Genomic DNA, 22,261 nt, shown 5'->3' on the forward strand with positions numbered 1-22,261 from the left:
GATGGAGCTTCAGCAGTTATAGATCGCTTTCAAGTGAGAGAGCAAGCCTCAGACTAGAAGCCACTACAACAGCGAGGTGAGAGACCGGGGAGCCATGGTATGAAGTTAATGGGTGTAGGTAGTGTACTATATGACTTCTATCGGCTCTCACCTGTCCTTTCAAGCTAGGGTATGTAGATAAAGGTACAATCAGTCCAAGGTGCTTGAATATAGTCAGACTAGCAGGAATTGTAGTCATTTCCATGCCCTTCGTCTTCAACATCATTTCGCTGTCAATAGGAAAACCTGTTTCAATGGTAGATATGACACCAGGGTGGTGACTGTCAGGAAAAGATTGTTGTCGTGCTCACCTTCCCGAACCGAGAGAAGCACTGCTTATGTCAGCGGTAAAAGCCGGTGCGACTGTGACTGTCGGGCGTTACGAGGTCCTGCCTGCCAGCTATCACTTTTTTTTGGAACAACTGAAAAACTACTGGCATTTCAGACAATCGAATACGAAGCGTGATCAAGGCCAAGATGCGGGGTCCCCACATGGCGTACTTGTAGCTGGTGAGCAGGTTGATTTGCGCATGTACGCCTTGAAAATACATAAGTTTCGGGCTCCTGCATGTCAAGGCAGAGTTTCCTACCGCTCCACTTGGCCATCGGGCGTCTTTGGTCCGCAATTCATGGCGGAGGATCGTGAGGCATCAAAGCGAGGGATCAAAAGGGCAAGAACACGGCATGGGTCAGTGCTGCACAGAAGCAATAGAATCAACTACAACGTACTGACTTGGTCTCCAGATGTTTGAACTGCAAGATTAGGAGGCGCAAGTGCGATGAATTGAAGCCAACATGCTCGCGTTGTGCTGCTAAGAACGACAAATGCGAATGGGCTTCTCGCCTCACCTTCCGAGCCGAGAATGCGTTAGCAATTCATCCATCACTATTGCATCAGCCCCCGGGATTTCCGCCTAAGCGTTTCAGGATTAAAAATGTTACTGCAGAAGTCATGCGGGACTACCAGTGTGACAAGCCAGGAGATGGGCCCGACGCTTGCGATCAGTCTGATAACCAGCGGGGTAATTGTTACAGCGATCCCTCACCTACCACGATCGATGAACGGAGCGTTTCATTTCAAAATGGCTCGTGCTGGGGGAAAAACACATCTTATACGAACGCTGAGGGCATCCCGAGTCAGGCTCGACCCCAAGGATACGTACCCATATTTGTTTCTGCAGATACAAATGTGACATGGAACAGTCCGGCAATTGCCGCACGCCCAGACAACACAATCTTTCTTCCGGGATCTGCATACCTGAACGCTCATGCCGCATTCAGAAGTCACCTAAAACAAAATGCACGATTCAGTGATCATACCCCAGAAGCCTCGCATGACTCTTCAAGGGACACTCATATATGGTCTGTAGACACCGATTTCGATACAGTGGTAAAAAGACGCACCACACAACTCCCATTTGACCCTGTCATTGGTGGGGAACCGAGCCCTACTCAATTATCAGTGTTCCAGCTATCAACTGAGGAAGAGTTTGAGTTGTGGAAGAATTGGCTTGATGAAATAGCGCCTTGGATTGACAAGTTCGATGGTGAACGCCATTTCCAACACCAACTTCCTATATTGGCACGTTCCCACGAGCACCTGAAGTACTCAATACTAGCGGTATCAGCGCGACAGCTTGAGGTCAAGAACAATAGCATACACACCGAGCGCAGCCTAGCTTTATACCAAACAGCCATCCAACTTGTCTTACCGCATCTACATACACGCAGCACGGCAGTGATAGCAACATGCGTAGTATTATGCGTGCTAGAGATGCAAAGCAGTTCGTCCAAGGCGTGGCATCAGCATTTGGATGGCTGTGCACATTTGATTGAAGCAGTTGGAATCCATGGCTTCTCTGGTGGCCTCGAACAAGCCTTGTTCTGGTGCTTCGCCCGTATGGATGTATGTGGCGGACTTATCTCATCATCCAAAACGCTTATACCCGTTGAGCGCTGGGCCTTGGGCATGAGTCTTGACGCTGATGTGCATCTCTTTCGAGCGAACAAAGGATACAACACTCACGCATGTGAAGTGGTATACTTGTGTGCACAAATACTCGACTTGCTCTCCTTCCACCCAAACCTGGCCGGGCGCGCTGGTGTCTCACTCGATACATTAGAGATTCGAGACGAAGCTTACATGGCTCGGTGGATGAAGCTTTGGAACCACATTTCTGAATGGCATACTATGCGTCCGGCAGAGATGCTCCCTATAACATCTCTCACAAACCCTGCATGGCCATTTCCCAAGATCCTGTATAGCAACCCTGCCGCCATCTCGGGGAATCAACTTTACCATACAGCATGCCTTCTAATGCTTAAGCACAAGCCTGCGGGGGTCTCTATCATGCCTAAGCCGAACTCTATTTTCTGGCATGCGCGTCAGATCTGCGGGATATCGATGAGCAATGACCACCACGGTGCGTGGACCAATGCGATACAGCCGCTGTGGATCGCGGGCCAATGGATGAGTCACGAGAGCGAGCACAAGGCTATCTTGCAGCTGCTGGAAAAGATTGAAGTACAGTCGGGGTGGAGTACAAAGTGGCGGGCAGAATACTTAAGAGAGTTCTGGGATTAGCAAAGCACCGTCGTTGTCTTTACTTTTGCATATGATTTGTTCTCCTATGCAGTGAGTATAGTGCTAATTGATACGATTCAATATGAGTTCGCGTGTGTACGTAGTCGTTTGTTGGAACGCGTAACTACCAGCGAAGATGTGGTGTTATAATGGTGTTGATGGCAGAGACAGACGCGTCGCCATGAGTGATAGTAATGACGGCACCAATGCACGGACGATCTCGGAGGTAACAGCGGCGATGCTGACTATCGCTTGCTGCTCCATCACGACCGTCGCCGCTGGAGACACGTAGAAAGCGGTCGAAGTCGATTCCAATCCGAATCTTCTCGTCCTGCCACTTGCATTCCTTCTTCGCCTGCATTCTCGCTGTCACGCATGGGTTATACTACCCGATCAACACCACGCATTGTTGCCTACGCTTTCCTTGTCGGCTTTCCCGTTTAACACTGTACACTCACCTATAGATCCACGACTAATCCTACACCCTTCCCGCAGCCTGTTTGCCACTTTCTGCGATTGCACACTACCTGGAAGCAAATTCAACAGCACACGCTCTTCATTCACCGATTCCATCTACCCTCCTCGACCCATTTGGGCGCCCCGCCACCATGTTCACGAGCTTCACGGGAAACCCGCGTCGGGCGCGACAAGTCAATCTCAGTGGAAAGAAAACCAATCCCTTCGGCCCCCCAGGCTCCGGCGCCGGATCACAAGCCGCCCTCGACCGAGCACAGCAAGACCGAGCACAACGGCAGCGGGAACGAGATACATTAAATGCCGCCAAGCGAATACAAAGGGTGTGGCGGGGTCATTCAGCCAGGCGGAAAGTGGCTGACCAAGTACGGGGTGAATGGGACAGAACAGAGGCTTCCAATGGCCTCTCACAACAGGGAGCGTATGCTTCGGAAGACGAGGCTCTTGCTCAATTACAGCGGCTACTTCGTTTTGCCTCCACCCGCAGTGAGGATGACCTGAAACGGATACAACATTATGGAGCAAGACAGATGGAAACAGTACAGTCCTTGGACCTGAAACCAAGCGGACCATGGCCGTCGGCATATTCAAGACTACAACGGATATCTTTGGTTGCTATAGAACGCCAGCTCAGGCCTTCATCAACACAATGGAGTCAGATCGGGACATCTCTTACCACCCTGCAGTTTTTAGCCGAACAGATACCTGCCGAGACATCCCAAAACGCCCAGAACTATTACCACACCCTCGCCCAAGTCGTATCTAGGCTCTCCCCCGAACTCGAGTCGTCCGACAATGGGTTAAACGTAGTCAACGTCGTGCTGAAAACCCTGGTCGCGCCATTGAGGGTTACTGGATATACTTTGGATGCCTACGAAGCGCTTGGGGTGCACTTCTTGACACTTCCGTTGCTTAGTTCTGACTCAACATCGCCGCCAATACAGAAGCTTCGAGATTCGCTCGCCGACTCGATAAACTACAAGCTACTTGCGAATGCGCTGGCTACTCTAGCTAAACGATCCGGACTACAAAACAAGCCAGAATTACAGAGTACACTGAGTCGGCTCCGTTTGCTGGGAACCTTCATCTATTTCCACCGCTATGCTCACAATTTTGATACCCCAGAGGCGTACGCTGTACACAAAGACTTTGTATCTGTTGTATCTGTTCTTCTGAATTCGCTACCCGTCAATATAGTTGATGAAGACCATCCCATCACAGAGATCACCGAAGACGATGCCATCAATTCGGATTCAGGTGCAGTGACTGAGTTTCTCAAACAGCAGGTTGAATCTCTCGTGCATCAAGAAGGAATTGGGAGTCTCTTGGCTGGCTCATCACAATCCCTTGATACTTCCGAAGACGAGAAGGTTGATGAAGCGCGGCAGCTCGCCAACTACGCGCTTGCACTGCTGCGCTTCTTTCCACGAAGAGGTGACGAGATACGCATGTGGCTTTATATTGGCCCATCGGAGTCGTCTGGGAAGAGCACACGGAAGTTGCCCGCTATCCGGTACTTCTGGGAGGCATCGAGAAGGTCATCAGTCTTTTCCACAATCTTCAAAGACTCACGGGCAGCCATTGGTCTGCTGAAGCCAAAGCCATCCGACGCTAACAGCTCAGATCGCCTGGGCACATTCGGTCTGACACAGCACGGGTTCTGGCAGCCAGCGCAACAGCAAGTGAATCGTGATGCTGCTGTTACGGATGAGTGGCGGGTCATACTAGTATTTCTAGAACTTTATACATTTGTGCTCAAAGTTACAGATGATGAAGAGTTCTTCAGTACTGGACAACAAGACGCCTATTCCGGGCAAGTCCGTGATAATGGACTGCCTTTGACCGAAGTAAAGGACCTCACGACATTCTTAAAGAATCTAGGTTTCACACTTTACTTTAATGCAGTAGAAATCACTACGTCAGAAGACAGTGCCGAAAGCAGCAGCACAGGCTTCAATTACTTCAACCCAAAAGCAATCGAAAACCAAAGCCAGAAAGAACAAGTTGAGCCATCAATAGGTGGAGTAGCTGGATTGAGGATCGACTATGTTAAAGGGCTGGTCACAGGTCTCCTTCGTATGGTCTACGAGCGTGACTCGCGACGCAAATTCTTGCCGCCAGACCACTGGTTGATGACTTCACGATTCGACATGACTGGCTTCATTCCAGCTGTAGTCGAAGAGGAGGAGTCACGTCACAAGATCCAAGAAGAGGATGGAGACGATCTGGATGATCACGAAGAAGAATTTGACGATACACCACAGCTTATTGGGACTAGTCGGACCCAGCAACAACGACGACTAGAGAAACTGCAACGACAGCAACGCAAGGCTTCAAGAAGAAGGTACCTCCAGGCTGTGGCTCCTCGGTTGGAAATACTGCAGAACATGCCATTCTTCATACCATTCACTACCAGGGTACAAATCTTCCGAGAATTCGTACATCTGGACATGACCAAGCGAAGAGGCGGTTCTGATCCCGAGCTCTGGCGATTCAGACTGATGCAGCAACCAAATGCCCGTGGTCAATTCGAAAGGCACTCTGCCAGGATCAGGAGAGAAAACGAGTTTGATGATGCCTTCGACCAGTTTTATGACCTGGGACAGGGCTTAAAGGAACCAATTCAAATCACCTTCTTGGATCAATTCGGTTCACAGGAAGCCGGTATCGATGGTGGTGGTGTCACCAAAGAGTTTCTGACAAGCGTCACCAACCGAGCCTTTATGCCTACAGACTATATCGACATGTTCATTGAGAACGACCACCATCTCCTTTATCCTAATCCTGCGGCACTTGAAGAACACAAGGAAGCTCTGCGACAAGCGGGCATACGCGAAGGATCACAAGAGTATCGTGCGCAAATCACCGAGCTGCTTCAACGCTATGAGTTCTTAGGTCGCATCATCGGCAAATGCATGTACGAGGGCATCTTGATTGATATCAACTTTGCACCCTTCTTCCTACGCAAATGGGCTCTGACAGGCGGCGCCGGCTCCGCACCCAACGAATCAGGCTACCGACCAACGCTCAACGACCTTCGCGACCTGGACGAAGAGCTGTACCAAGGCCTGCACAAGCTCAAAACTTATCCCGGTGATGTGGAAGATTTCTCGCTCAATTTCACAGTCACAGACACCATTGTCGTCGATCACACCACTACACCCAAGAAGACCAAGGCTATCACCAAGGACCTCAAGCCCGACGGCTCCAACACACCTGTCACGAACCAAAACCGCCTCGTCTACATCAGCTACATGGCACGCCACCGCCTACAGAACCAACCGTACGCCCAAACCGCCGCCTTCCTCCGCGGCCTCAGCACAATGATCCAACCCTCCTGGCTCTCCATGTTCAACCAGTCTGAATTGCAAACTCTCATCTCCGGCACCCGCACCTCCATCGACGTCGAAGACCTCCGCCGCAACACCATTTACGGGGGCACATACGTCATTGGCGACGACGGCCTCGAGCATCCGACCATCCAGCTCCTCTGGAAAGTCATGAAGGAAATGTCCGACGACGAGCGCCGTGCTGTCCTCAAATTCGTCACGAGCACCCCTCGCGCCCCGCTGCTGGGCTTCGCGACGCTTAACCCGCGCTTTAGCATTCGCGATGCCGGGAGCGATCAGGAGAGGTTGCCTAGCACGAGTACATGTGTGAATTTGCTCAAGTTGCCCATGTATCGCGATGAAGCGACGCTCAAGGAGAAGTTGCTGTATAGTGTTTTTTCGGGCGCGGGCTTTGATTTGAGCTAGGCAAATGAGTTTAGTTTTCTTGGTTTTGTAAATGGGCCTGTTTGAGGGGCAAAGTTCGAGTGAATCTAGGAGACTTGGGCGCGGTGGAAATGACCAAGGGATTGATTGCTCTTGGGGGGTTTCACGAGTCGCCGTGCAAAGTAGATGTAGACATTCTTTTTCTTTCAACTGCAATAGAGACAATTTTCCACCTTTGTCTACGTAGTTTGGTCTGGAACTTACGGTATTCTACTGCACGGTACAAGTGCGCATTTCAAGTACAATGTGCAACGAGACATAAGAAAACGGATAGACATGTAAGTCTGATGAAGCAAACAAAACAAAAATGCAAGTTCGGGTATAGTTTGCTGCAGGTTACACAGCTTGGGCGACGATATGGCGCCTTCTACAGGGGATATAGTACTCCACTCCGCTCTTATCTACCATCTCCACAACACGGAAGGTAGCTACAGGAGCGCAATATCGTCATCGTCTGACAACGACAATGTTCTACAAGACACACACCTAGTGCCCGACACGCTCCTAGTGCCGTTCAGGCATCTGATGCTGCCTCTTGAGGTAACTCGCCTATAGTCACAGTCAGTCAGATTCGTAACGTTCCCCAGATATGTATCCCACAAATGCCCCAAGCAAATCAACCAAAAGACTCACTTCATCAAGCACAGCCTGCAGTCTGCCTTCCTCAGCCACAACCTTCTTAACCGTATCGCTAACATTGCCTTCGAGGCCTACATTACAGCCTCGCGGCAGCCATCTCAATATATGAAACGCATTTGCGTATACGCTTGTTGCTCCCGTCATCCTCCCGTCGTCAGGCAGGCTGGCTTGCAGGATGATTTTGAAAGTTTTGAGACCCCAGCAGTAGCGCAGGCCCAAGCGGACGAGGTCGGCAAATCCATCGAGGATATCGTGATGCGACGGTATTGTAAGAACGACGTGTTTGATGAGGCTGCGGGAGCGCTGGTGCAACGTCGAAAGCGTATGTATGCCGCTTGTCAAGCTGAGCGTAAACACATTATCGCTGTACAGAACTTGCCGCGCCTCCTTATATATCTGCTTATTCAATCGCAAGATCTCTGGAATGATAGGGTCGCTCAGTGGGATGCGCTCTGGCCCTGGACTCTGGCCTCTCCCTCGCTGATTCAAGTATGGTCGCTGCTCCGGCCCGTGAAACCATACTCTGCGTAGGACGGGCGTGGGCGCAGGAGGAAACTCGTCTTCGTCAGGCTTCTCGGGAGCACGGTCAGCATGGAGGAGGAGCGGTTCCTCGCGCACGAGCGCCATGTGGTATATGTGGATGCGAAGTTCGGCGGGAAGCTTCATGAATGGAAAGGGAGATTCGAGGACGTCGTCGACTGTCGGGTACGATGGCGCAGCTTCGCATTCGGACAAGTTGCTGGGTTCTGGTGTCGCGAGGCCGGTTCGAACTGGCGGGTTCAGAGGACTGGGGCAAGACGTCGGACTCTCTGGTACTGCATCGCTGGCCGTATCGCATGTGCGAGATCTCTTCGATCTGTTATCATGAGGCTCAACCTCGTCTGCTAGTATTAATCTTTTCCGTCTGGGTGCTGCGCGCCGATCCATGACTGGCTACTCTGGTGTGATAATATCGAATAGAGTCGAGCAACTCATCGGCAGAGTAGCAATGTTCAGCAAGTTTCTTCTCTTGGTCGACTATATGGTGCCGACGGTCACCTCGGTGGGAGGGAATGACGCGTCGGACGTGCGAAATACCACGTTCTAGTCTTAGGGAGACAGTCCGGCTAACTAGCTCATCATCGCAGGCGCAGATACAATGGAATATCGGGGCGGATAACGCAACAATACAAACACAATAGCAAGACGCTTATTTATTGATAAACAAAAAAGAAGTGAATGTCAGAAGTAGGTAACAGACAAGTGGATTCGCGGGTCGGGAGGTGGGTGATTGCGGGGTCGAGAACACCAGTAGCGCGTCTGAAGATCCAGCAGGCAGATGCCAATGCGCATGATAGTTGCGTCACGTGTTTCTTCAATAAATAGTGCAGGAAGAATAGCATGTGTGATGTGAACAAGAGCCCTGCGCGTACCATGTTGCGCTATCTCTGAAAAACATGGCCTTCATGAGCCAAAATAGTACTGCAAGAATTTGTCTCTGTAAAATGATTTGCACCAAAGTGTTATCTACCGCAGCCAGAACAGTGCAGACTGCCGGCTTCGTATCTACACAATCGGCGTCGGTCGAGAAATTAATAATAAAGGGAATCAGAAAGCAACCACACGCCCTACCGATCTGTTCCGCCTCCTACAGTTTGTTGTAACCTCGAAACTATGAAGCATTCAGACACCCCCCTACATAATCTCAAGAGCATAAGGAACAATGTCTCTAGGTAACTGTCCTCCAGTTACAGACACCAGGTAGCGGAGACAATAAAAAAACTAGGAAAATTCCTCCGCATACCTGCCTAGACTAACTTATAAGTCTATTAGGTTGTTGCTGCCAGGTTGTCGGTTCTGCGGCTGCTGCTGGGCACCAAATGGGTTGGCATTGCCGTACGGGTTGGCACCAAAGTTGCTCGCTGGTCCAGTCTGTGCAGGCATCAAGCGGTTTTGTTGAGGCATGCCTGTGAACTGTGAGTTCAAGAAGGGGTTGTTTCCAGTGGCATTTGCGTTTATCTTGTTCAAGCCCGCGCCGGCTGAGTTGACAAACGTTCCTGGCGCAGTGTGCTGAGCGGGAATACGCATGTTTCCTACGTTGCCAAAAGTGTCCTGACCCTCTCCAGTTGCCAAGAGTGCGTTGAGTCGCGCAGCAGTTGGGTCCATTTCCTTCTGCGGTGGTTGTGGTCGCTGTTGCTGCTGCGGCTGCGGCGTCGCCTGTGGAGAGAATGATGGCTGAGGGCTGAAGGACGGGGTGTTGAACTGTGTCTGAGTCTTTTGCTCACTTAGAGTGTTCAGCGTAGGCTGTGTGAAGGACTGCGTTGGCTGCGGTCGGTTGAAAGACTGCGCGAATGGGTTGTTGGAGCCAGTCGGCTGCGGCATCAGAGATTCCTGGGTCTTGTTGCTAGCCCATGGGTTGTGGCTGCCAGGCTGGAGTGTGTTCTGGTCTTGCTGCGGTTGCTGCTGCTGGCTCATGTCTCCAAATCCGCCGAATTGGCCATACGGGTTGTTCGTAAAAGCGGTTTGCTGGGGCTGGATCGTGTGCTGGGGTTGCAAATATTGCTGTTGCTGCTGAGCGTCAAACTGATCAAACCCCGTCGGTTGTGGCTGCTGTTGGAAACCTCCATAGCCTCCAAACCCGTTCTGGAATCCCGTCTGCTGGGGCTGCATTCCGGTAGGCTGAGCGTATGCACTGTTGAGGAAACCAGTGTTCTGGGGTTGTTGCTGCTGCTGCTGCTGCTGATTTGGGTCCACAAGATTGCCAAACCAGTCAACCTGACCCTGCTGCTGATAGCCCTGATTGTTTCCGGTGGGCTGGTAGACACTTGGTTGAGCGGTAGTCTCTCCGAAAAGCAGGTCGGCATTGGTTTGTTCGAGCTCCTTGCGGCGCAACTCCTCTTCCTCTTTACTCAGCTTGATCGCCTTCTCCAGGTCATCGTCATTCTCATCAGCCCTCGCGCTGCGTTCTCGACGCTTCTTTTCTTCCTCGGCCTCGTTCCTGCTAGCCTCAAGGGCTAGCCTAAGCTCGATGTCCTCTTCCTCTGTTCTACGGTTACGGCGCTGTTCGCCATTCCGCTGGCGCCTTTGCGCATCATGATCTACACTCTGGGGTCCGCCTCCAGGATATTCCTCAATGCCCGTAACTCGCGACTTCCACGACTTCCTGTCGGCTCGCTCAGCGCGTAATCGTTCTTCGTCCATGATGAGCGAAGTCAACTCCTTGGCTGCCATTCGCACTGCGAGTATCTTAGTAACCTGTTCTTGCTGCGGTGCGAGACGCGCTTACCATTCTGACCAACGTCACGGCCATCCTCATCAATGTGTTGGAATTCGCGCAATGTCTTGATGATGTAGATGTTCTTGCGCGCCCAGGTTACGACGAGCTCTGAGCCCTCGTGCAGGCAGTAGTCGAGCACCTTGAGTGATTTGAGGACGTGGCGCCAGTTTTTGCCTCGGTCGTTGAGTCGTTTGTCCAGCATGTCCATTACCTGGTAGAAGTCGGTCGAACTGGGCAAGGTGTCAGCATAGCCGGGCGCGACCACACAGGGCGCTCATACCTATTGAAGGTGATTTGGGCAATCTCAGCCATGTCGGAGCCCACAGGGCCCCATGGATCGTTGCTGGTGGCTGCAATTGTTAGATGCGCCATACGTGTAGCTCACAGGGTGCTCCCTACCATTCCGGACCTTGACTTCGACCTGGCTATAGCCCTTTGTCACGTTCTTGACGGATCTTGCGATTTTACTCATTGCTGCGATGTGTCTCGGAGAAGAAGATGATCAAAAGGTAGTAAGGGGCAGCGGAGCTGTCGGGAGGAAAGGTCGCAACAGGCGTGCAGCGGATCAGAGCTGGAGCGCTGGGCGTATGACGTGCCGTTAACCAGTCGAGCTCAAGCAATGGGTGGCGCGATGATTTAGAGCCTGTTGAAGGTCCAGCGAGGGTGGGAGAATGGGGCTGTGTCTTCCGTGTGGGCTGTGGCAAGCTGTGGTAAAATGGACTTGCAGGAGAGTCGTGGATAGACGTAATGCGAGGCTGGTGCGCTGATGACCACCTGCAGCACAGCCAGGGCCCGAGCGACCGAAACCCAGGGTCGGAGCGCTACGACGTCAACCCCAGAAAATATCGCCCGCCTTGGAAACTCCTCGACGTACCAATCTAAGCCATAGCAGCCCTTCTCTACCCTCTTAAGGAACCAATTTCTCCAAGTGCCCAGATGTGCTCGCGAGCAGCCCAAGGTGCTAGAGGCGACTGGCGAGCGGGCTGACGAATCTGCCTCGTCAGCCGCCCTTGGTAATATCATGCAATGCTAGGGAACATGCTCAAGTGAGCCCCAACCGGTTTGGGCGAAGCCACAGCAGTGGCGTGGAATACCTGTAACAAGTCCAACATGGCCAACAAAGGTCAAACACTATGTCTGAGAGATGCACGCTGATGCGCCTACAGTAGCAGCAATCCAAAGCTACGGTTGGGCATCATTGCAACCCCCTACCGACACGACTTATTCGACCAACACCCACCGCAAAAGCCTGCCGAATCCAATCATCTCAAGCCTACGTACATAAAGAGGCCCAAGGAATGCTTGTCATTCATTGTCTAGGGCTCACATTTGCCTTCATCCTCACTCACATCACAGGCTTTCGAGGGATACAAGTAAATTAAAATTGATTCACATTTTTTGGTCCTGCTTGCGCAGAATAGTTGTAGTCTAAAAGTGGATGTAAGTCCTTCATTAAATACCAGTCTAGAGATTTGCCCATGTCCGTAAGAGAAACGAGACAGAAAAGATACAGGCCAGGACGCCCTTGCCAATCTTGATGTGTCGCAGACACGCCCAACGCCTGCCATACTGTGGTGAGCTCCCGGTCAAAAGCAACTAGAAAGTAAACCCCGGAGAACCCGCCACCAGATAAATATCAAAAATGTAAACAGAGAGAAAGACTTGGAGAAACAAGGGAGATGAACAAAGTTGGGAAACATGTAGAGAAACCTCCGAGCGCTTCAAGTCCTGCGAATCCATGAAATCTGCTATGCAGGACATTTTGATGTAAACAATAGAACACGCCAGTGAGCAAAGGAAAATTTTGGTGGGCAGTCAGGGTTATGAATCCTGCTGGCCAAAACGAAAAAACACCACTCTAAAGGACTCGCATGTATTAGGTGTACAGACGAAAGCGACGACCCATGATGGTACCACCATGGCTCCAGAAGGCCCTGTTGAGTGCATGGTAGCTCGTCCAAGCCAGTATCCGAGACTGCTCGGCTATTACAATGGACATGATACGATGGTTGGATGGAGAGTCGATCAAGGCATTACGATACTAAAAGGGTTTGTGGTCTATTGAACGGCAGGCGCCCACATCTCGTTGCCCATCCGCTGTTGGTTGGGGTTGTAGTGGTCAGGCTCAGTGCTGTTTGGGCGACGGATGTTGTTGTGTTGGTAGTACATGCCATTCTGCGCCTGGTACTGGGGCTCAGGGTAGACGTATCCGTTGTCACCAGCGCCTGGAGAAGGCAGGGCCTGTTGACCAGGTGATTGCCAGCCCATAGCAGACATATGCGGGCTTCCATTAGCGCTGTTGGTACCTCCAGACTGGTTGTGGTTGGCAGACGCAGGGGGCTCAAGGATCGGCGGGGGGCCATATGCACTGGGGTGGGATGTGATGGCGGGGCGAGAGCCGCTCACGTTGGAGGCATACGATTGCGCAGTAAGCGCAGGAGATGCTCGGGGGCTGGGCTGGGGCATCTCATGACGCATGTGCGGTGGGACGTTGATGCCGCCCATGTAGGCGTAGTCAGAGCCCTGGCGGTGAAGACCGGGCATCCCACCTGCAGGCATTCCGTTGGCAGGCGAGAGAGACAGCGTGCGGTCGTTGGGCGAAGGAGTGCCCAACGGGGAAGCTGTCTCGGAATAGTCACCGCCATCAGAGCGGCCAGTCCTGCTCGAAGCAGAAGCACGCGAGGCAAGCGCAGCGGCTGTAGCAGCGGCCGCCTCCTCAACAGTGCCGGTGTGATGGTTCTGGTGACGTGTCAAAGTAGTGCGTCGCGTGAACGTCTTCTGGCAGTCGGCATAGGGGCACTTGTATGGGCGCTTGCCAGAGTGGATACGGCGATGGCGCGCCAGAGAGCTAGAATCACTAAAGGGCTTGTTGATGTTAGTGAGGAGAAAGCAAGCGAGCCAAGCGTGAAACATACCTTTCCGCATCGTTCACACATGTGAGGCTTCTCACCAGTGTGGACACGTTGATGGACCGTCAGCGCTGAACGCTGGATGAACTGCTTGCCGCAGTTTGGGTAATCGCAGACATGAGGTCGGATGCCGCTGTGGATACGTTCTGCGAGTGTGTCAGTGCGCTGCAGTTTTAATGTTGCGGTCCAAGCTTCGTACCATGACGTGCGAGGTCACTGCGTCGCGCGAAGCCTTTACCACATGTCGAGCACGCGAACGCCTTTGGTGGACCCGTATCAGAGGCGGGCCGCCCACCATTGTGCTGGTGCTGGACCTGGTTGTCAGGCATCTGTTGTTGCTGGGCATAGGCGTGATCCGGGGGGTTTGGAATGTAGTTGCTGTTGTTCAGCATGGGCATGGGCGCCTGCATCTGCGAGGGCGAGGGGTAGCGGAGGCCGTTCATGTGCTGCTGGGGGATAGAAGGGTATGAGGGGAGTTGCTGCTGTGGTTGCTGCGATGAGTAGCGCGATGAATCTGACGGGTGAGGCGAGACGCCGCGTTCAGAGCCGTTTTCAGACTTGATGTGGCCGCCGTTGAGGTACGACGGGGGCGCGCCAAAGTGCTGTTGCTGCATTGCGTGCTGCATGGTGAATAGGGAACCGTGTCCTAGGGAGGCTGTTAATCTCGCGTTCAGAATCGTGTCAAGCTCCATTGTCTCAGAGCTCGCTTCGCGTGACGGGCGACGTGGGAAAAAAGGGCCAAAATGGGGCGGTTTGAGGGGGTAAGAGACGGGGGGCGGTGCGCACCAGGAGAGAGAAGGAGGGTGGAGCGGGCTGGGTGAGAGCCTCGCAGTTGCACGTGTCGCGCTGGAGTGAAGGAGAGACAAAAGGGCGGGAATCAGCAGGCGTCGACGACAAGAGTCGGGATGCTTTGGAGCGGCAGTGAGTAGGAGTCGAGTCTCGTGTCGGACCGCGCGCAGGTCAATGCAGCGGAGGGACTGGACGAGGGCAAAGTCAGTCGCGTGGGTGAAGGAGCGTGGAGGCAGCAGAGCGGATGAGCGAGTGAAGGGGCAAAGGAGTGGCGCGCCAGAAATTGTCGGTCTGGCAGTCGGGCTGGCCACGACTGGGGGAAAAAGGGGAGTGGAGCGGTGAGAAGGGTCTTGTGCGGGAGGTTGCGGGCAGCACGGAGCGAAAGCGGACCGTTCTTGTGGTGCAGTACGTACCTGAGATAGATATAGACGGGTGAGGTGTCGGGGCAGGGGATGGGCGGTGATGGGGGGACGTGGTGTTGAAAGTCTGCAGGTACTTCTTTACTCACTGCGCGTAGTTGCCCAGAAAGTGAAAGAGCGCTAGAGCGCTTATGGCCTTGGGCGGATCCCGGCCACGAGCTAGTCAACAAAAGGGACCACGATGTGCGCCCGGAGTCCGAGCGCAAGAAGGGCCTCGTTAGTCGACTGCACACCACCTGGGCCGATGCCGTCTGGTGTCTTGGTGCTGGTCCTGCTGGTGCTGGTGCTGTCCCTGCTGGCCCTGCTGGCCCTGCTGGTGCGGGTGCGCTGCTGCGAGCGAGGGCCGACTGAAACTGCCAGTCTGCCCGACGGCTTTCCCACGCGACGGGCCCGGACAGGGGGGGCGATGGATGGGTGTGCACACACTCGCCGATGGCTGCGACTCCAACCTAACTACTGATCCCGCCAACCGCAACGCCCGGCACCGTCAAGTGGCACTGCTGCAACGCTCCCGAGGGGCGAACCGTTGTCCTTTCCGAGCCACCGCGTCTTCGACGGCCTGGTGACGTTGGCGACGGGGCAAGAGACGCTGGTCACTGTCGGCGCGCGCGCAATTCACGACGCCAGATTGCTTTGGCCCAACAAGCTGGTCGACTGCCTTTTTGCGACTGGCTGCTGCAAGAGGCGCAGAATTGTCTTGTTGCTTTTGGGCGGCAAAAAGAAAACGTCAATGGAGGAGGCGGCGGCTGCTGCTGCTGCTGCTGCTGCTGCTGCATGTCATTGTTAATCGGGTTCGCGAGCCGTGCGCTGACTGTGTTCTTTGGGGGAGGGGAGGGGAGCGAGGGCTGTCATGCGGCTTACCTATCCCCAACTGGCCCGCGGGTTGCTGCTTGCACTCGCTTTGTTCGCAGGCAGGTGGTGTCAAGATCTGGAGAGGATCAAAGTGCCGGTTCCGTCGTGCGGTCCCTCTTCAACGCTCTGGACAGGTGGTGCGTGTGCTGTCTATCCTATCTCTTGGTACAGTATACTACTACTACATCCAGAGGGCGTCATGGCACGTTCAAATACACCACATCAGTGCATCCCAAACAAAAGTTGAGTGCGGAGCAGCCCTATCCTTGCGCTCATCTCGCGCTCGCGACACTACAGCTTCACCATGACCAGGACTATTCCTGCAAGCATGCCCCTCCTGGCTGTCAAGGAGCCAGGGCAGTCATGCGACCTTGTTTGAGGCGTCTGTGGCGCTTTTGTGCACAGATGAAGATCCACAACCCGGGCGACAGCACCGTCGCCAACGTATCGATGTACTGACTGTACATACACATGTACATACATACATAACCACGTAAGTACTCCGGTATCCGCCAGCAGGCGCATCAACGGCGGCTCTATCGCGTCTGGACCGGTGGGCCATGGTGGAACGTGTCAGCTGGTCGCTCACGTCGCCATTGTTGCCAGCACTGCCAGGGCGGGCTCGCTCTCCCTTCCATACACGGCGAGCGGCCATGTAGAATTGGAATTGCATTGCAAACATGGCCAGGACGGCGACTCAGCGGTTCCTGGAGAAATGCTGGGATTGGGAGAGCATGGGCCAGTTTGGAAGAGCCATGGAAGGCCGCTAGAAGGAACAAAGGCACGGTGCATAAGACGTGTCCTAGCCATGCAGCGGGCGACAAGTCTGCGTGCCGGCAAAGGGCCCAAGCACGAATGTGGGTTTGAGACAGCAGAAAGAAGCATAGCATTCTCAATCCCGAAGACGTCTGGCTCTGCTGCAGGGCAGCCTATTGGCGAGGCTTGTCCAGAATGGCGGAGGCTGGGGGACGCCCTTCTGTCCTGTGAGACGGCCGTCGACGCCCCTGAAGCTCCGTGGAAACACTTTGGGCTCACGAACGACGCGCCTTTCCCACACCCCACGAAGCCGCCACACAGCTGTAACCCCCAGAAACACCTGCGTGTGTTCGCGGGAGGGGTTTGGCCCTCATTGGCGATATATATGGCAACACACACACCCTCCCCCTGGCGATAGGTCCCTATGTACTAGAAGCAATGTCAAATCGACGATGGCCGTAGTAGCATGTCTGTCTCGACGCAATTCAACCCCCCCCTCCTCTTTGGCCATTTGCGGCCCAGCGCCGTGGGGAGACGGGATGGCATGGCAGATTGCGGCCAGGCTAGGTAGGTGGAAGGTCAGGACAGGCGGCACGTGGTGCGTTCTCGGGCAAGGGCACCACGGCTACGCTGTCTGAATCTCCCACCGACATTTCAAAACATTTGGGCCATTTAGTTGTAGTTGCGGTGAAGGAGTCGTGGACTGGCACTGGGCTGCTTGGGGCACTCGGTATGCTTCCGCTAGATCCGTCTGTGCTTGCGCGTCCCACCCCGGCCAAAGTATCTGCCGGGGCCCACCAGTCCCAGCCTCACTATGTTTCGATCATCGACACACGTACCCCCTAAACAGTTGTGCACCACCGCACGCACACGACATACCACCACCTACTACCCTGCATTGTGACAATGCCCATCACATCGCAAAAGCACAAACAAGCCCTCCCCAACTGCGATTGTCGCTGATCGACGCCTGCCGCCTGCACCTGCACCTGCATCCCGTCTGCCGGTGCTTCTGCTTCTGCTTCTGCTTCTCCCACTCCTGTCTGTCTGACCCTGCCAACTCTAATTGCTAATAATGCGCCGGCCAGCGGCACCCACTACCGCTAGCCTGGCACATTTTGTCCCATCATTTTGCAAATGCAACGAGCTATTCTGGTCTTTGGAAGCACAGGGCGCCTCAGATATCCTGTGTCATCAAAGCGTGCCACTGGCCCAGCGGCTGCGGCCCCAGCTCCCCTTGACCAACGTTCCGGCGCAAGGGCGACTTGTTACCAACCCTGCAGCGAGGCTTCGACAATATCCAAGCGCCCTTCTCTGCAATTTCTAGAAGCCGCATGCATCGCTCGTGTCACGGAGCGCTGCACTCGCCCACACCCTGTCGTTTTCCAGAAGATTGCCCATTTGCGCGCGTCTACCGCACATGCACACGCACACCTTCTCTTTTTTTTTTACAGACACACACACCCTCGATATGACAGCCAACATCCAGATACATACGCAATACCTCCGTCACGCTCGTTGAAGCCACCTTTTCTACCCGCCCGAAATGCGCGTTTTTAGCTGCTAGAAGAAGATACCGGCGCGGGATCAAATCCGACTCGCTTGCATCCGCATGAAAGCCACGACCCTTACCTTTTGCCATTCGGTCCTATTCATCTTCCGCTCCTGATCTGCCCTGCTCCACCAATGTCCAGCCTTCTCATCAACTGCATCGTGAGCCCCCTTTTTGTTCAATTGCAGTATAGTGCAATATGTCCTCGTGACTACTGCCCTTGTTGGACAAACTGCCCTACATGGTCTTGCAAATGTCGCTCAGTAATCTCTGGCCTCAGATTCAGGACATTTGATGTTGCCGCAAAAAACCATCACATACCCAAGCATCTACATCCTCGCAACAAGGCCAATGCCATAGCTGCTGCTGTCGAGCATGGGCATCTTACCACCATAGCTTGCCGTTCCGGGTGCACGTTGTTCTTCGAGCCGTTGCAAATGGCATCTGACGGTATGCGCGGTGTACAAATCGTACGTATTACATGGTTAGCACTAAACGCCGCAAAATGGAGGTGAAACATGACGGCTGCACAGACACGTCGCGCTCAATGAGTCAGTTTGCGTCATCAAATATCCCCGATAGGCGGGCTGCGCTGAGTCTCCCAATAGTAGTAGTATACATAATACAGCACATTTGCGAACCCGAACCCACTCCTCGTGTCGGTCCGCACAAACACTATATGTAGTAAGAAAAAAGACAAGTGGTAACTGCCGACTTACGCCCGATATCGAAATGCAATCATCATCATCATCATCATCATTGTCAAAGAAAAAAATTGAAGAACCAAAAAAAGGACCGACAAACTGGAGTGGTCATGATTCTCAGATCCTAGGAACTCCACCAGTACCGAACAACTCCATCTTCACCCGCTCACTTGGAACGCCATAGCTCTTCAACTGGGCCTCAACGTCGAGCATGAACGATGTGGGCCCGCAGCAGTAGTACATAGTGCTGCTATTGTCCGTGTGGAGAATTGTCCTGTCGACGCGATCGAGATCCACACGGCCTTTGATATCATAGTCGTGGCCCTGCATATCCTCTTGGCTTGGGCGTGACAGGTAGTAGACGGCATGCACGTTCCCATGGTTCGCGACAACACACTGGTCCATGTGCTTCTTGAAGGCCCTGGTCTGCGAGTTGCGCGCACCCTGGATCCAGGTAATGGGCCGAGGTGAATCTGCCTCGTCAATCAAAAAATTCAACATGGACATGAGCGCAGTCACCCCGACGCCCGCCGAGATGAGCACCACTGGGCCTCCTGCTGTTGCTGCTGTATTGTCGTCGTGATGACCCGCTTCCTCGGAATCGACAAGATGGAAATCTCCAAACGGATGCGACACCTGCACCACATCACCCTCGTGCTTTGCATCGTGCAGCAGATTCGAAATGTACCCCACATGCGTCATGTCCTTGTTCTCCCCAAGCACCACTCCAGCCTCCTTCTTGACACTGATCCGCAAATAGCTCTTGCCTGGTGCATCACTCAAACTATACTGTCTAGCCTGCCACACACCACCATCCAGCTCCTCCACAAACACCCTAACCGAGATATACTGCCCCGGCTTGAACCGCGGCAACTTCAGTTTAGCAGCATCCACCGGTTCGAGATAGAAAGAAGTAATCTCCTCGCTCTCCTGGACTTTCTTGGCAATCCGGAAGTCCTGCCATGAAGGCCAGTACGACGTCGAGCGGTACAGCTGGCTCTCCTTGTTAATCATGATGTTGGCGAGTTGCCAGTACGCGGCGCCCCACGCATCCAGGATCTCGGGTGTTGCGGCGGCGCCGAGCACGCTCGACATGGTGGAGAGGAGGTGCTTGCCGACAATGTCGTATTGATCGGCGCGGATAAAGAGGCTGGCATGCTTGTGGCAGATGAGTTCAACCGCGGGACTCAGCTTGCCCAGGTTGTCGATGTTGGCCGCGTAGGCGTACAGGGATCCCGCAAGGGCTTGGGCTTGGTGGCCGGTGGCTTGGTGGGTGTTGTTAAAGATGTTTTTGAGTTCTGGGTGTGCTTGCAGCATATCGTGGTAGAATCGAGAGGTTATTGCCGTTCCGTGTTCTGCGAGCACGGGGACGGTGCTCTTGATGATTTGGACTTGGGTTGGTGTTAGGGTGGCCATTGTTTGTCTGCTTGAAAAAAGTATCCTTGTCAAAGTTTAAGTAGCTCTGCCAATGCTTGATAGCCGAGTAGTAGTAGATATGAAGTCTGTTGTTGTTGTTGTTGTTGTGTGTATGTGAATATGTAGTACGAATAACCCATACCACGTCTTTCACCATGACACCTATATACTCCCTGTCCTTCTATCCGACCACCCCGTCATTCCTACATTCCCCGTTCAAAACATTTACATCTCCGCGGTACTACAAACTTCACCTCTCTATGCACCCCAATCCATCACCCTCATGGCCTGTTTTCCCGGTCCACATGCGGATATCTCGCACGGCGCACAGAAAAACCGCGTGATATAATGCTGAGTCCTGCACTTGCGCAACAAACGCTAAAAATAAAAGGGCTTGGAACGCATGCAAGAACTTGTAAGGTAAAATCGGAACATTTTCGTAGTGGGGCGGGCCAACAAAATTACGTATTGGTTTGGTTACACTTTGCACGTTACTACTATATTTTCGCTTGCGTTGTAGCAGTTTCTCCGATACTTCCGTTGCCGGGCTGCATTCTTGCTTCGGCTGCGTTTGCCCTGGCAGGGGCTTTGATTCTTAATTTTTGGGAAGGTTATTATTTTACACCGTTGATCAATTTTGATAAATAGAATTCATCTGGTTGGCTGAAGTGTGGAAATGCGAGAAAAGTAAATATCGTGATGGCGCATATGATAATTGGGTTTGAACTTTGAGTCGATCAAAAATGCGCCATACAAACAACGCAACGTGAAACCAAGACTTGCGCTGCTGCAAGATTGTTCAGCTGTGCGAATTTTCTCACACCATATTTTCCTTCAGAACATCTGAGGCTCGGTGTAGTGCTGCGTTGCGTTGTGTCGAGCAAAGCCCTCACGTGTGCAGGCAAAAAAAAAAGAGGGCTGAGAAAGAAATCAAAAATATCACACCACAAACGTCAGATAGCCACATGATACTTTTTCTAACTTGCAAGCCACGACGGCGAACGCTACACATGGCCCTTTTGGTCCCGCGCCACAAATGGGTATGCCGATTTGTTCCGAAAAAGAACTCGTGGTACTTACAGGTTTTTTTTAATTATTCAGTTGTGGCCCCCGGGACCCCGTAGGGCGCAGGCACAGGATTAGTAAGAGGGGCTTGGGTGCGTTGTGTCTGGATGCGCTATGGAATTGGGAAATTGATAGTGCTTGATGGGAATATCGGTAAGGCGCCCCTGTGACATTGGTTAGGATGACGCTGAGTGTTGGGTTGTGAGACCTTTTTGGGGGTTGAGGTGTTTGTGTTCTCCGCGGAAATGCGAAGGATCGCAAGTATGACGTGGGGGATAGAAAATTTTGTACAATCACATTCTCTACATATCTGCTTACAAGGGACTGGAAATATGTACATAGTATGTGCGTCAGGGACTATACAGAAGCATGTATTTGCTGGGTGGACTAGTAAGTGTACACCTAGAGGGTACTTCCCTGGCTACTCGATGGTGCGAGCTTCGTGCATTGCAGCCAAGACGAATCCCAAGTTTTGGTCCTTGGATTTTTGGTAGTGTATGGCTGCAGGGACTAGCAGTGGCAAGGCCCCTGTGCTTGACAAACGGCGTTGTGACATGAATCTAGCTCTGGGGAACAGCGGGCCTTGCATATGCTATGACTATGCAACGGTCAGCGCTTCAAGTTGCCTCCACCGGGGCGGGCGGGACGTTCCGACTCATCGATACGTACCCTGCGCATATTATTTCTAGACCGCCGTTCTGTTGTGTGTATAGAGTTTTCGACATGACTCTTTGACTTTAAAGGCTTTATGCAGGGCCTTTTTCGTATTGGGAAGGCGTTGCCACTGAACTGGGTCCCCAAGCATCTTGCGTACCAACTCAACCTTCTTTGTAGTACGTACATACGCGAGATGTCTTAACTGTTAGTTAATTCTTGAATGGCGTTCATCTTGTCTCCATGGAGTACGTCTCACCAGCAGTCCTGGGCACACCGTTCGTGGGAACTACCTGCATGACGCCTTTTTCATATAAGAACAACGAGACCGACAATCCCAACTTTGAATCCACAAATTTCCAAAATAGAGCAACTCAAAG

At 52.9% G+C, this 22,261-nt stretch overlaps 6 protein-coding genes across 6 annotated transcripts; 2 read left to right on the plus strand and 4 right to left on the minus strand.

Annotated features, from left to right (window-relative positions):
• Positions 1 to 130: 130 nt before the first annotated feature.
• COCSADRAFT_22570 (uncharacterized protein) lies at positions 131 to 6,852 on the plus strand (the record flags this gene model as incomplete). Its single annotated transcript, XM_007697172.1, has 5 exons — positions 131 to 169; positions 313 to 386; positions 485 to 727; positions 784 to 2,462; positions 3,119 to 6,852. 5 exons carry the CDS (start codon positions 131 to 133, stop codon positions 6,850 to 6,852), a joined length of 5,769 nt encoding a protein of 1,922 aa, XP_007695362.1.
• A 522-nt stretch (positions 6,853 to 7,374) lies between these two features.
• COCSADRAFT_156557 (uncharacterized protein) lies at positions 7,375 to 8,436 on the minus strand (the record flags this gene model as incomplete). Its single annotated transcript, XM_007697605.1, has 2 exons — positions 7,375 to 7,419; positions 7,504 to 8,436. 2 exons carry the CDS (start codon positions 8,434 to 8,436, stop codon positions 7,375 to 7,377), a joined length of 978 nt encoding a protein of 325 aa, XP_007695795.1.
• Positions 8,437 to 8,918: 482 nt separating this feature from the next.
• On the minus strand, positions 8,919 to 11,502 carry COCSADRAFT_33058 (uncharacterized protein). The gene is made up of 4 exons (XM_007697251.1): positions 11,165 to 11,502; positions 11,046 to 11,115; positions 10,775 to 10,995; positions 8,919 to 10,724 (listed from the first exon to the last, which is right to left on the minus strand). The coding sequence occupies exons 1-4, from the start codon at positions 11,235 to 11,237 to the stop codon at positions 9,307 to 9,309; spliced, it is 1,782 nt and encodes a 593-aa protein (XP_007695441.1). The 5' UTR covers positions 11,238 to 11,502; the 3' UTR covers positions 8,919 to 9,306.
• A 1,321-nt stretch (positions 11,503 to 12,823) lies between these two features.
• On the minus strand, positions 12,824 to 14,288 carry COCSADRAFT_79683 (uncharacterized protein; the record flags this gene model as incomplete). The annotated part of the gene is made up of 3 exons (XM_007697606.1): positions 12,824 to 13,630; positions 13,681 to 13,820; positions 13,874 to 14,288. 3 exons carry the CDS (start codon positions 14,286 to 14,288, stop codon positions 12,824 to 12,826), a joined length of 1,362 nt encoding a protein of 453 aa, XP_007695796.1.
• Positions 14,289 to 15,126: 838 nt separating this feature from the next.
• COCSADRAFT_22574 (uncharacterized protein) lies at positions 15,127 to 17,336 on the plus strand (the record flags this gene model as incomplete). The annotated part of the gene is made up of 6 exons (XM_007697173.1): positions 15,127 to 15,296; positions 15,399 to 15,658; positions 15,794 to 15,871; positions 15,928 to 16,186; positions 16,233 to 16,834; positions 17,074 to 17,336. 6 exons carry the CDS (start codon positions 15,127 to 15,129, stop codon positions 17,334 to 17,336), a joined length of 1,632 nt encoding a protein of 543 aa, XP_007695363.1.
• Positions 17,337 to 18,496: 1,160 nt separating this feature from the next.
• Positions 18,497 to 20,521, minus strand: COCSADRAFT_33060 (uncharacterized protein). Its single transcript, XM_007697252.1, has one exon. It carries the CDS (start codon positions 20,160 to 20,162, stop codon positions 18,864 to 18,866), a length of 1,299 nt encoding a protein of 432 aa, XP_007695442.1. The 5' UTR covers positions 20,163 to 20,521; the 3' UTR covers positions 18,497 to 18,863.
• Positions 20,522 to 22,261: the final 1,740 nt, after the last annotated feature.

Source organism: Bipolaris sorokiniana, assembly GCF_000338995.1.
Source record: "Bipolaris sorokiniana ND90Pr unplaced genomic scaffold COCSAscaffold_2, whole genome shotgun sequence".
NCBI classification, from domain to species: domain Eukaryota; kingdom Fungi; phylum Ascomycota; class Dothideomycetes; order Pleosporales; family Pleosporaceae; genus Bipolaris; species Bipolaris sorokiniana.